Source organism: Chlorocebus sabaeus, chromosome 8 (assembly GCF_047675955.1).
Source record: "Chlorocebus sabaeus isolate Y175 chromosome 8, mChlSab1.0.hap1, whole genome shotgun sequence".
Classification (NCBI taxonomy): Eukaryota; Metazoa; Chordata; class Mammalia; order Primates; family Cercopithecidae; genus Chlorocebus; species Chlorocebus sabaeus.
Genome location: NC_132911.1, coordinates 15,215,166 through 15,230,365, shown reverse-complemented (window position 1 = coordinate 15,230,365; position 15,200 = coordinate 15,215,166). Strand labels below are relative to the sequence as shown.

Genomic DNA, 15,200 nt, shown 5'->3' with positions numbered 1-15,200 from the left:
TGTAGCTTTGTAGTATAGTTTGAAGTCAGGTAGAGTGATGCCTCCAGCTTTGTTCTTTTTTGCTTAAGATTGTCTTGCAGGCTCTTTTTTGGTTCCACATGAAATTTAAAGTAGTTTCTTACTAATTCTGTAAAGAAAGTCAGTGGCAGTTTGATGGGGATAGCACTGAATCTGTAAGTTACTTTAGGCAGTATGGCCGTTTTCACGATACTAATTCATCCCATCCATGAGCATGGAATGTTTTTCCATTTGTGCCCTCTTATTTCCTTGAGCAGTGTTTTGTAGTTCTCCTTGAAGAGGTCCTTTACATCCCTTGTTAAGTTGTACTCCTAGGTATTTTATTCTCTTTGTGGCAGTTGTGAATGGGAGTTCACTCATGATTTGGCTGTTTGTCGCTGGTGTATACAAATGCTTGTGATTTTTGCACATTGAATTTGTATCCTGAGACTTTGAAGTTGTTTATCAGCTTAAGGGGATTTGAGGCTGAGACGGTGGGGTATTCTAAATATACAACCATGTCATCTGCAAACAGACAATGTGACTTCCTCTGTTCCTATCCTTTTTATAATTTTTATCTCTTTATTGATATTCTTTAATGATATATCATTGTTTCCTTTAGTTGTTTGTCCATGGTTTCTGTTAGCTCTTTGAATACGTTGAAGACATAATGTCCTTGTCTAGCAAGTCCAGTGCCAGTGCTGCCTCAGGGTCAGTTTTTATTAATTTCTTTATTGTGAATAAGATGACCTTCTTGTCTCTTTATATGCCTCAGTTTTTAAATTTTTATAAACTGGATAGCCAGAACATTATAATGTGGCAACTCTGGAAACTAGATTCTGCCCTCTCCCCAAGTTTTGCCATCATGGCTTGTTGTGAATTGCAGTTTGTGCAGTAGTGATTTGTTTAGTGACTTTTCTAAACTGTCACGTGTTGTCTGTGTAGTATCTATTCCATTAGCTTAGTGGTCAGTCAGTAGTTTGACAGAACTTTCCTTAAATGCCTGGAGACAAAAGAAAAAAAAAAGGATAAAAAGAAAACATACACTCCCCACCTTTACAGACAGGTTCTCTATTGGGGAACTCCTTCAACACTTATCCGGGCTGTTTACAACTCTGTTTTAGTCTTCACTTCCTGTTTGGTCTGGGTGTAAATACTCGTATCAGCAAGAGGTGAAAGCTTAGAATCTTCTCAGGACTTTTCTGAGCATGGATCCTGCCCTGGGTATGGGTACATCCTTCCAGAGTCCCTGTTATATGTAGGATTGTTTCCAAGTCCTTATTTTCCAAATTATTTCACTACCCAGCTTCTCCTTTCCAGGCTTTCATTGTGTGTCTATTTGTGCCAACTGCAATCTCTTCTCCAGGCAGCAGTGGCTTGTTCATTTACTTTCAATGCTTTCAAGAAATCATTCTCAGCACAGTCACTTTTTCACCTGGAGAGACTTCTGGGTTACATGAACCAAAGGCAAGCCCCTAGATAGGTCAAAGTGAACACCATTTCTTAAGAATGGGGTCTATTCTGCTCCCTCCAAAACCAGGAGCCCACACAAGGAATGCAGGCTGCACTCTTCAAGACCATTCCTGACTGGGGAGGGAAGAGGGCGAATCAAGATAAAATGCCATTAAGCGATCCAGCTGAGTTTCAGCTGCCTTTTTAATTTAAGCAGTTGTTTGGTAGGTAAATTTTTTTTTTTTAACCAAATTTCCAATAAGTTGTAGTCTGACAGTTTTTTTTTCTTTCCAGTTTTTCTAAGGATGGGTATGCACCTGGAGTTCCTTGTTGTCATTTTTCCTCACATCTATGCATAATATTTAATGGAAATAGATAGACATATCAACATTTGGGTAAATGTGACATGATTTTCCTATTAGGGCCAGAAGGTGAGATGCTTTGTTAAAACTTTATATAGTACTTGGATCCTTGGTATGTGATATAAATATATGCATGTATTTCAGACATAGAGGAATATGGAAAATTCATAAATGGCAGATGCTCATGAATTATATCAGGGAATTTAAGAGCTAACGAATGCATACTTGTACCCTTTGAGTGTGACTAGCTACAATGTTCATCCTCTACAATGTTCATAATGAGAGAAAACATTATTACATATATTGGTCTGATCCAATATAGCATATTGCTGGAGTATGAAGAAGACCTTGTTTTACTATTTTAAACTTAATGTGCTCTGTGGACTCTGAGAACATTGAGTCTTCAAACATCAATTCAAATATTTTGTCCCTAGATATTCCAGCTAATGTGTTTGCCCCAGTGACCAGTCCTTTTTAAAACACAATTTTTAATGTCATTGGTTGAAAAATATGTCATGCCTTATTTAGAATAACCACTCCCTTCATGGACCCTTAGGGAGGTTCTTGTGATAGCAAGAAAGGGAAAACTTGTCAAACTCTATGGTTAGAGCAACATCTAATCTCCCCAAATCACCATGCTTGCTGAATTGTAATTGACAAGGGATGTTACTTCATGTGTAAAAGAAAACTGCAGTAAGCACAAAATGCTACTGGGCTTACTCATGTGAATATGTAATGCCAGGAACAGTATGTTGAGCAAAATGCAACAAGTTATTAATCAGATGTTATTATAAAATGAAACTCCTTTAGGTGGAATTTTATAATTAGGATTTTTCTCTCCACTGTAGTAGAAAAATAATTGTAAAACATATAATCAATTTTTATGACAGCCTGGAACATACAGTGAGTCTGGTTAAAAAGTGACACTGGAAGATATAACATGCCAGATACAAATCAATTATTCAATTCTCATTGTTTAGCAAAGGTAAACACATCATATGTATGTAATTTTGCGCATGTTACATTCTGTAAGCAAACTACGTGTTTGAGCCACTCTTCACAATTCTGCCTAGAGCATTTTCCAGTCAGTAATGACTTATACTGAGGCAGTATATTTTGCTCTAGAATCACTTCCCTAATGTAACAGTTGTCTATAGAGAAGCCACAGCTTTTTAAACCATGAAATTTTAATTTTAATTGCTCAATTAATTTTAAATGCTCAGAGGAAATTTTAAATGCTCATAGGAAATTACAAAATAGGAGCTAGAAAACGTTTACTAATATGGTATAGGAAAGTACTACTTATCTTAGTTATAGTGTCTGAGAATGACCTGACTTTGATATGATTAAAAGATTTACAGAGAGATTAGAGATAATTTGTAATATCATTTAATCAGCTGCATATTAACTGCAAGATAAATTCTGAGATTTAAGGATACAAACAAAAGTGATTATAATTAACACATGTTTAATACTTGTAAAATTTGACCTGAGATTCTCTATGTAATCTCTGAAGTTTTGAGTAAAATGTAAAAAATCTGCAATGGATTAAGAATTACAGGTCAAGTTTTGCCTAGGGATAGGCAGTGAACAAATGACTAAGTTTATCTATTGTTTTTGCATAAATGTTATTCCAAAACTAAATTTATTCATCTAAGTACAAGAACTGGGAAAATTAATATTATTTTTAGTAACAGATTTGGGATTATGACTATAAACTTATGTGATTTTCACTGAATATTATGTTTTGAAAAGATAGCATTCATCCTGCTAACACACACACTGCCCTGGGATATAACTTGATAAACATGCCCCACTAGGCCTCTGTATTTTCCACTCTTCACTGAAATTCATAGATTTAAATAAGTAAACTCAGTGGTTGTATATCTGTTTCTTGTTTGAGGCTATATAGCTGGAACTTGCAATGAAAACAATCCTCCATGGTCTATTATTCAAATGTTAATGAAAATTAGATAACAAACCTTAAAAAGAAAAAGCAAACACTGAACTGACTGAAGAACTGCTTTCCTAAACCCATAATTTGGGTAACTCCACAGAATATAAAAATCCATGTTTGAGAGTTCAAAGGCCTGGCTATAAACTTTATTTTCGGCTTTCAGCTTCCATCACTTCTATAAGTCAGAGAAAATTTACATTTCCTGACTAATTTACAAGGTTATTGTGAGGAAGAAATACCATAATATATGTGTAAGTGCTTATAAACTAAAACAGGATACAAACATAATAGTACGTTACACTCCTACATTTGTTTTCAAGAAAACTTCATTGAATCATTCACTAATCCTAGGATAATTAACCTTTTGTCTGGATTCAAGGATTGAGGCTTTGATGGAAAGCTGGTTCCATAAAACACATGAGGAACATGGACACAGTGAGTTGTTTCCTCGAAAATGGACATAGCGTGTTAAGTTTGCTCTTACTTGTAAGTCTGTATTCCCAGATGACATCTAAAGTTCGAGAAATAACTCCTAGTTGTGGTATGTTGCCTTTATTGTCTGATGCCTTTGAAGCACACTGATTTAATGCGTACTTACTTTAGATTCAGATCTCAAGAAGAAGCTCTAGGCCTTGGTTAGGCATCCAAATTATAGGTACCATTCATCCAGCTCCCTGTCCTGTAAACCTTTATCTAGTTAATAATAACAAAAGACTATTTATAACAGTGCACGTCCTTTAAGACTGAAACTGCAGTAAGTTTAATTCTCAGTACATGACATATTTTCATGCATTTGCTTTATCCCTGTACAATACTAAGAATCTTTAACATACATTTCATAGGTTTTCTTTACTAACATTGCAGTCCTTTATGAATGAGTAAACAGTTCTAAAACATGAATTCATAATTACACTGTCATTTATTTCAATCCTGTGGCACACACTGAATATAATAGGCTTGAAAAACACTTTGATATTTCCTTTGTAGATTACTAAATGCTACCATTGATTTCTATAAATTAAATTTACTAGGAAAACTCACAGTTTAAAAAAAGTACACAAGAATAAGCTAGCTGATCACAATCAAATGAATGAATTCAAAATAGTATAAAGTCAGGAACAGTTTATCTTCATGGTAAACATTCACTTTATGCAAATCCCACTTGGCTTCATTTAATTAAAAAGCTGAAAAAGAAAGAAAATTATTATGTGCTGAACATAAGGAAAATACAGTATGTTTTTTATTCCATTCTAAATTAGCACATGTAAATATAACATTAAAATGTCATAATTGTATTAATTCAGCTAATTGTAATTTTTACATCAGGGCAACTTTTCTGAACTAGTGCCTTTAACCAGATCAGGCTTAGGGTGGGAACAGGGTCAGGTGAGAGAAGATGCTGAAAACTTTAATTTGTGGTTTAAATTTACATAAACATTCTTCTCACTGCTGGCTAGAGCAATAGTTAAATCAGCATTTAAAATGGTAATGTAGAAGAAATACAAGGGAATGGACTGAAACAAACGTGTGAAGTGGGTCATTTGAATGTCCTAAAAATATTTTTTCTCTAAATGTATAATTTAATCACTTGGTCTTTTGTTAATATAATTTACAATTTCATCATATTGAACAACCAAAAAGAGTATACATAAATCATAAAACTTCTGATGAAACATGAGCAGAGATACTTGTACATATAAAAGATAACTATTTTTTTTAAACTTCCCTAAGCAAAGCTTTATGAAACAAAATTTAATTTTGTCAGATGGTAAATCAATTTAAATAACATTTATGAAGTTTTTGTTTATATCTGTATCTTTTTGCTACCATGTGGCATGTTCTTTTTGAGTCTTGACAACACAAGACAACTTTGCAAGGCAACCAGAGACAAACCAATTTTTAATTAAATATGAAAGCAAAAATGAAATCAATAGTTCCTGTAGTTAAAAACAAAAAACAAACAACAACAACAACAAAAAACATGTAGCTGGAAAAATGTCCAAAGTAGGTAAGTTTTATTATCTGGATGTTTAAATCATAATATCCTAGGCATAAATTGTTTTGTCTTTCTGAACCTCGGTTTCCTCATTAGTGAAAAGAACGTTTGTTTTGGATGATTCCCAAAGTTCTTTTCGGTGCTAATATTTTAGGATTCTGGGGATACTATGTGCAAAAATAAATATATATTTTAAAATACAACACTTTAGTATCAAACATAAAATATATATAATATATATTTAAATTATATAATATACAGTGTATATTATATAGCATCAATTAAAATGTAAATAACGTCATAGCACAATACAAACCAGAAAAATTACTCTTCTTAGCTGTTTCTGAGAAATTGTTAAATTAGAAGATAAAAATGATATGATGCTATCAGGACACAATGAGACATCACCTCTACTTTCAAGATAATAAGTAATGAATAAAGCATACTATAAGGGTGACCATCTCCATGAAGAAGAATGTCAGCAGTAAACCTCATCAGGGTCTTAAGCTGTAGTTGCTGTTCAATCCACATGATCCTTAAAAACACTGCTGGTAAAGCAGATAGATGTGTCAGCTGTAGACGAATTGTGGCATTATGTTTTGAAAAGATAGCATTCATCCTGCTAGCGCACGCAAGCTATCATCAGCTTGCTCTGAAGATGAAGCTAACTGAAGAATGAGGGTTAATGAAAAAAGAAACCTTAATCATAAAATAAACTGATACTTAAAACTAAGGATTTGTAGCTTTTTGTTGTTTAGTTTTTAAAGGATCTGCAATTTTCGAGTTACGGAGCACTAAAGATAATCTTTATTATTGCTAATGATATTACCTCTGTGAAAGCAAAAATACTAACTTCATCCGTAATGGTAATTTTATACCTTGTAACTTTTTAGGAGTTTTATGATTCTTAGGTATAATCAGAGTAAAAGGATCTCTGTGAGTACTTTATTAATATAATCTTTATGCTGTTTTTTTCATTTTATGGTTTTCAAAACTGAAATACTTAGTAATTTTAAGCTGTTATAACAATCAGTTGTTTATATCATGAAATGACAAGTATATATTTAATCTGAAACTGATTAATTGTCCTACAATAGAGGATACATCTAACAAGTAGAGTATTTTCTATGGTTTTATTTTCAAAGCTATCATTTTCATTTTAAAATGTTATAAAAATGTCTTTGTTCAAGACACTGGAAACACTTGAAGCACAAAAATGTCAAAAATGTTTGGCTGGTTAAAACGTTTCTGAGAAAAGTATGGACTGCTGTTCTCTAATCAGTATTTTAGGTTTCATTTTATTTTCATTATATAAACAATGTCCAAGGTATGTTCCAGTATGAATGTTTTATATTTATATTATCACTTGAGGAATTAGTCTCTTATTTCTAATCAAGATCGGACATGTATTTTTTCCCTTTTCACATTTATCTGTCTAATAATTTTGCTGCATAATCTAACAGTGTAATAGTTCTTACAGATTTATGGTTCAATAGTGCTTGGATATTGTTTTTTTCTAATAATGCTTATCACAAAAATGTATAAATGCCTTTGTATCATACTTTTTAAAAAAACTGTCAAGAATACTGAAAACAATGTATTACCCTTATGTGTGCTTTTCAGTTTTGCGGTCTGCTTCCATAGTGAGTGAGAAGCAGCCTTGGGTACCACCATCAGCTTCTGTATGGAGTCCGCTCCACTCTCAGTCATGAATGAATCGCACTGTAGTTATCCACAGTAGTAGTCAGCATGTGCATAGCACTGATTGCTGTGACTGGCTTATTTGCTTATTCTGAAGTGAATATATGCATGGTCAACTGTAACTCAGGTAGTAATAGAAAATGGAAGCTAGTTGGCAAGAGTAGCAAGTTGCACACAAGGGATAAGGTAGGAGGCTAGGACTAGCACAAATGTGACCCCCGAAGCTCCCACTTCCCCTAGCCTAAGGGAAGCAACCATTCCTTTCTAGTCTGTGTCACTTTATTGTTGCTTAAAGTCCATCAGGGATGCAGAGAGAGACTGTCTACACAAAGAAGGAATGGGATGACAACTTCAAACCATTTCTCTCTTTAAGGCTGGCTCTCTCCTCAACACTCCCTCATGGTAGAAAACCACGATTTAGATGAAAATATTGTCTTTGATGTGCTGAGGAGTCATATTCCATAGGTTTATTAGCAAGTTTATTACTTGAAATTCAAAATATTTTTCTAGAGAAACATGCAAGTGTTAGCTATTTTCTTAAACTTGGGGCCCCCAGAAGTCTGTTTCAATCAGCATTTAACAACTATTGTGTACTAGAATTCTGTGCATAGAGGCGTGTTGCAGAGAATGAAATGATTGAAAGTCATGGCCCTTATGTTTCTTTTAGCTAAAGGAGAGAAAGACCTGGGTATGATTAAGTATGATACAGTGACATGTTTGATATGATGATGGTGTTACAAGAATTGAAAAAGCAAAACTCTGAGAACAAGTAAGATAAAGGGACAGCAGCCTAGACCAAGGAAGCTGGATGGGGAAAGGTAGCAAACTATGAGAACATATTCAGTGTTGTGTTCAGCATGGCTAAACTAGGAGTTAGCACATTTTCTGTAAGGAGCCAGAAGGTAAATATTTTAAACTTTGTGGGCCATGGGTCTTTGCTGAAACCATTGAACTGAGCTGTTGTACAAAAGCAGCCACAGACAACACATCAAACAAACCTGGCTGCGTTTCAATGGAACTTTATTCATAGGCACTGAAATTTGTATTTCATAATTTTCATGTCACAAAATATTCTTTGTTGACTTCCCACCCCCCGATGATTTAAAACTGTAGAAGCCATTCTTAGTGTGTAGGATAAACTAACATAGACAGCAGTTACTAAGTCTTGTATTAAACCAGAGGGTGTACTGAAGGATATACCATAAAAAGCTGAATGGCATGAAACTTAAAATAGTTGTGGCAATTCATACAATGGTATTACTATATAGCTAGTAAAATCATATATACTGTAGAATGTAGTTAACTGCATTGGAATATGCTCATGATGTATAAAAGAAAAATAAGCAGCTTACGAAATATGTACAGGCTAAACTGATGATAGTTGATGACCTGAGTGTTGGGATTTATGAATATATTGTCTTCATTTTGCTTATCTATCTGTATCTTCTAGAAGGAACATGTATTAGCTTTCCCCTCCTCCTTTTTATTAGCTATTAAGGAATTTTAATGAAGAAGCAACATAATCAGTGCGTATCTTAAAACAATTCTGACACTACCGTATAATCACTGATGGATTATGGGGGATAATGACTAGACATTGGGAGACAATTTAGGAGGCTCGGTGATAGTCAGAAAAAGATACAACGTACTTAAGACAGCAACTGTGGGAAGAGAAAAGTAATGTAGACCAAATAACACAAAGCAGGATGAGGACAAAATGACTCCAAGATTTCCATCTTGCATGACAGTGAGAATGACAGTGTCGAGGAAAAGGAACGGAGAAACAGATCTGGAGGCAGATAATGATTTTTGAACGTATTGAGGTGAACTGTTAATGTGGTATTCAGGTCTGGTTCTGGAACTCAGGACAAAGGTCAGGAACTGATAATGTATATTCAGGACTGAGAAATAATCTCAAAGAAAAAAGGAAGTTGTAAGAAAGTCATGTTACAAAATCCAGGGTATAAACTTTCCAAGAGGGGCTTGTCAACTACAATGCTAGAAAGGTCACATGAAGAGAACTTTGGATTTGGTCACTGGTGGTTACTGGAGACTGAGGATATATCAAAAGCTTGTTTGTTGCTTTTCCCTTTCTGTGAAATATCTGAACAGGTAGCAAATAATGGCTTGCTGTTTGTTTTGTTTTTTTTTATTTATCTTGAATTAATGACTCCATCTGTTTCTCATATTTGGAAAAACCAGAATGTACACAGTGTTCCGGAACAAACGTACTGTGTCTAGGCGGGAGTTGGTTAGAGTCTAATATCTTCAGCTTGACAGAATTTTTCGGGGCACTGCTCTTCCTGTTCTCAAACTGGAGAGGAAGTCAGGGAGACCAGGTGGTTACACAATGTCATCTGTCTCACAGAAATCACTTATGTGGGTAAGGGGCAGTTGCTCAGATTTCATTTGGTATCCAAAAAAGTGCAGAGGGGAAAAAAGGTCTGGTTGTTCACCAAACAGAGACAAGCCAGTGGCTGAATTTTCATTCCTATCCATTGCCCTTGTGGATATTGCAACTCACTGAGTTATTCCTTTTAATCTTTACATTCACATGTGTTCTATGAGAATGCTAGAGAGAAGGACATTGTAGCCCTTAGCTAGACTTCTTTAGCCGAAAGTCCTGGGGCTCTCTTCTCTGTAACAGAAGATTACTAAACCCAGAAAAGTCTTCGAGTCTGAAACAAGTGGTCTTCCAAAAAGACCTGAAGAAATCTAGGCCTGGCCGGGCGTGGTGGCTCATGCCTGTAATCCCACTGCCGTGCTTTCAGTGGGTTGCTGAATGGTACTGAGTTTCTGCCAGAGTAAGAAAGCTGTATTACCACAATGGAACTAAGTCTCTAGAGCTGCTTTTGATGTGTGTGTTAGGCTAGACCCTTGGTTTTCTGGGCTTGAGGGGGTGGGATGTGTAGTGTGGGATCCAAAAACTGGATTGTGAATTTTCTGCAAAAAATTACTATAAATTTATATTTTTTATATATAAATTTATATTTTATATAGATATATATATAAAAGAACCTAATATCTGTTTCTGAATTTAGCAAATTTTGATTTTAAAGTATTCAGTAAGTTAACTGTTTGAAACACTTGTATTTTTTATTAACCTTGAATATTAAGACTTACATTATTTGTTAATGGGAAAAAAGATTTGACTACATTTTTCCTAGGCAGAATTAAACATATTTGTTGACTGCCTTTTTCCCCTAAGTGATAACAAACAGAAGTTAAGAAAGTATAGTTGTTGGGAGTGGAAGGATTGCATCTGTCAAATGATTAACTTCACGTGTCAGTCTTTTGGCAGCAATTTTTATCTGAGGACTTTTTCCTAGAGCAGATAAACATAATAATGTAAGACTGGAATATGGAATCTCACAGTTAAAAGTTATCTTACATTTGTAAAACAGTAATTTACTATAACTTGTCTTATGAGATAAATGTTATAGTCTCTATATTTGAAAATGAGGAAAACTGAGGCTCAGAGAAGATTAAAAGACTTGCCTGAGGTTATAGAGTTTTTAAGTGCCATGGTCCAAATCACATCTTCTCACTCAAAGTCCAGATCACTTTCCAATACACCACAATGAAATACAACAATATGGAAAAAATAATCCTTAAGATTGAATTTCCATTTGTACAATATTATTACAAGATTTAGCACTACATTCTTTATCTAGATAAGACAGGGGATAGACAATGGTGCCTTTACAGAATGCCAGCTAATCTCTTAATCATCTCTAAATCCTTGGACCTTTATAAGTCATTCTACAAAGCTAGGACTCAGTATGAGACAGGTTAATACCAGTGAAATTCTCATCAATGATGTGTACTATGGGCTGATCATCACACCATTTAGATATTATTGTTCTATTTGTACAGCTTAAGGTTGTTAAGATGTCCAAATGAATGCAATATTGCTATACACTCTACATTCTGGAATTTTTGTCTTGCTGTGCTTGTTCATTATCATACTTTCTTCAAAATTGTTATGAATGCCTTTCAATTCTAGCTGTTATTCTGTACATTTCCTTACTGAGTACCATTCCATTTTTGTTCATCTCAAGGTAACCAAGGACATTAGGAACTATCAGTTTTGTTTTAAGACAATGGAAGGCACTTTGTGTCCACTACAAGCTTAATTTATATATTCTGTTTTTCACTTGATATCGCCCAGCTCAGAATTGGAACGGCAATACTTCTTTTTTAAAAAGATTTTTTAGAGACAGGGTCTCACTCTGTGGCACAGGCTGGAGTGTAGTGGCACGCTCATAGCTCACTTGCAGCCTCAAACTTCTGGACTCGAGCGATCTTTCCACCTCAGTTTACCCAGCAGCTGGGACTACAAGCATGTGCCACCATGCCAGGCTAATTTTTAAAATTTTTTGTAGAGACTCATCTTGCTGTGTTGCTCGGACTGGTCTCAAATGCTTGGCCTCAGGCAATCCTCCTGCCTCAGCCTCCCAAAGTGCTAGGCATGAGGCCTGAGGTACCACTCCTAGCCACGATAGTTATTTTTAGAGCTCAAGTTTGGGGAAAAACTAATTTTTCCACACACCTTCAGCTATGAAGAACAACCTGACAACTCCAGGGGGTGTCATCTGATATGAACTGCATCTTCTGGAGCTGGGGTAAGCCAGTAATCTTCACTATATTTCTATTTTAATGGTTCCGATTGCATTTAATGGAAGTAGACAAGGAATAAAGTTTTCAAGTAAACAGATTCAACTAACAAGTATATGATGAGCACCTACTATGTGCATAGCACTTTGGAGATATATAAAAGGTATTTATCAAAGACACAAATACCTTACAATCTAGAAGAAAAAAAGACAAACACATGAAACGACTGTAAATGAATACTTAATGAAAAACATAATGCAATAAAGTATGACTGAATAGTCAATTGCTGACATGGCTAGTACAGTTGAAGAGGAGGCAGGTGAAAATGAGTACTTTTTAATGAGAACCCATTACATTTCAGGGACTACAAATTGATTATATAATTTATCCCCATAAAATTCTGAGGTAGGTTTTATCATACCAAATTTACAGATCAAGAAACAGGCTTAACCAAGCTCAATATAAATAGAGAAGTAACTAGAGCTGCAGAAAAATGAGACTTGGAAGTTAAGTAACTAACTTTAAGTCCCAAAGTTAAGAGAAACCAAAATTCAAACCTAGATTTGTCTAAATGCAGAGCTAGAGCTCTAGCTAATACACAGAATGAAACCCCAACCTTGAACTCGGGACCTCTCCTAATTAGTTATTTTTCTGTTAGATTATACTACCTGCCTAAGACGGAGTCTAATGAACAGTTAGGAAGCAAAGTGACAGAATTACTAGAAATGTCTCATGTTATTTTCCTAACAGAGAAAACAGAGACTTGATGTACCCTTCTAAAGGAAACTTTTGTGAACAGAGTGCCAGTGAAAAATATTGATAAGGTAGTTACCCATATGTGAAGAATATGATGTCCTTGCTAGCACTTTGCTCTTCTTAGAAAATGGGGCAAGCACTAAAGTTCATGTAATATATAAAATGAATTCAGTGCTACTACTGAAGTAATATTTCCTCCTTTCTGAACTATGGCTCAGATGGTAATTAGATCAAATTCATAGTAACCCTCCTATTTCACTAACAGCTTCAAGAGACTCAGGAGCCTGATTACATCCATCAAAAATAAGACAAAACTACTTAATCTTTAGCATAAAGAAAAACTTTATAGCAAAAGATTAAATAAAAATGGATTTAAATAATTAGTACTATGTACTAGGCAATGTGCTAAGTGAATTGCAAGCATTCTCTCATGGAATCTTTGTAATAGTTGAACGACATATGACAAATCATCTCCATTTATAATTGAGAACTTAGGTTGACAAAAGTTAACCTGCCCAAGGTCACAAAGTCAGTAACCAGAACACTGGGGATTCCAATCGGGAAAGTTTGCGTATTACATTTAGAAGACAATCTGAGAGAATTTAGTAATGGCATGAAACAGATTCATGCTGTAAAGTGTTAAGGGTAAACTTTAGGGAAGATTTAAGAATATAGGATAAATATTTAAAGTAGGTATTTATCCCTTTAGCAGGTACATGTATCAGCAAAGAAAACAGCAATTTTGAAAGTACTATGAAGTACTGAAAAAATATGAAGGGCATAGATGTTTAAGGTTTTATAAGGCTTAAGATTAAAATAAAAATGAATAAACAGAACAGGATCACTTCATACAGAAGAAATTAAGGACTGTATTTTAAATAAAATTAAAAATTGTGAGGACAGAATGTAAAAAAATTAGTTCAAAGACAATTATGATCATGGTTCTGTACATAAAGTAATTATGGATACAGTCCTGTGTATCAGTTCCACAACAGTTTATAATTTAGAAAAATTCAAAATGAAGACATTGAGGGCTAAAAGGCGGATGCATAACACCCAAGCAACTACTTTGGCATTGGAGGCTAAAGGCCATTACAAAAGGTGATTTTCTTTTTTTTAAAAAAAAAAAAAAGGAGAAGGTGTTATGTTCAAATGTGCATTTTCACTAAAGGGTAACTCAGGTGTCTTATCCCAAGTACAGGTATGATCTAAAGTAGAAGTAGGAAACTTCCCAAGAGTTACTGTGAAGAAGAACGTGCATCTGTATTAGTAATTGATCTCTGCAACATGTATTTCTGTTAAAACTGGGAAAGTCACGGATACTGTCTTGGTTGAGAAACTATTTTTCTCCTCTTGTCAGTCAGCCTACTTCAATGTATTTCTGTCTTGGATGGCTGGAGTGGTTCAGGTCTGGGTTCCTAGAGTTTACGATTTACTATTTTACAGTCCAATGCTCTTAGAAAATGGACATCTACCAATGTAATGTCTTTGCAGAACTACCAAAGGCCAGCAAATACCTGCTGGAATATGTGTTGTGGATTTTCCTCTTCCTAGAATAATTCTTTCCTGCATCTCTTTCTCTCATTTTCTACAAACTGCCTTTAAAACATACATAATGCTGGTGCCACAGGTAAATGCTTCCAGGAATACAAAAATATTTTTGAACAACGTGGTGCTATGTTCATCACAGGATAATTCTATGGGAAAAGGGCTTTCTGTTCTTTATCAGCATCTCACCTATCAACTAGTATCAAAATTATTTCTTCTTCTCCTTCATTTGTTCCATCTTTGACACTTGCTTTTGCCATCACCTTTGCTCTTTCTTTAGTTAACTAATTGAATAGATATATATTTGCTTTCCCTGTACTGTCAGGTTTTTGTAATTTGGCTCAGGGTGTACCCAAATCTCTGGTATATACTCTCTGCAGTCTTTTAGTAACATTTGTTTTTTATGTTTGTCAGGCAATTATCATAATCATTCACAAGAGAATGGATAAAACAACTGAGAAGAAAACGAAAGCTTATTTAAAAGGAAAATAATGCCATGGAATAAAAAGGTGACTCAAAGTAAAATATATTATTACTAAGTTAACTTTAGCATATATACATGTGCTAGACTAACAAAAGGGGTTAAAACTTTTTAAATGGTAAACTTGTTTTTTGTTCATAATTCTCTCCTGTCCACTGTATTTTGTTGGTTTAGAAGGATACTGTAAATGTTATGAAGGGAAAAATTATACTATGTAAACCTGAGAGCAAAATAATTCAAATATGAATGATCATAAGAAGGGTTATCTATGAGCACCATAAGGATTTATGAAAGTTTGCTAAACAATTTCCCAGTATATCAATAGAATGTAGG

General features: G+C 34.6%; 1 protein-coding gene across 4 annotated transcripts in view; it reads right to left on the bottom strand.

Annotated features, from left to right (window-relative positions):
• The window catches only part of TUSC3 (tumor suppressor candidate 3), a 309,006-nt gene that overhangs the window by 98,937 nt on the left and 194,869 nt on the right, over positions 1-15,200 (bottom strand). For 2 of the 4 annotated variants that reach the window (XM_007961713.3, XM_007961715.3), the window contains one exon: positions 4,502-4,952. The exons of 1 other annotated variant lie outside the window; for it this stretch is intronic. In XM_007961713.3, coding sequence (XP_007959904.1) covers positions 4,937-4,952 — 16 coding nt within the window. In that variant the 3' untranslated portion in view covers positions 4,502-4,936. Of the gene's footprint in view, positions 1-4,501; positions 4,953-10,963; positions 11,029-15,200 lie in introns of those variants that run through there. One more of the 4 variants, XM_007961712.3, reaches the window with a different exon arrangement.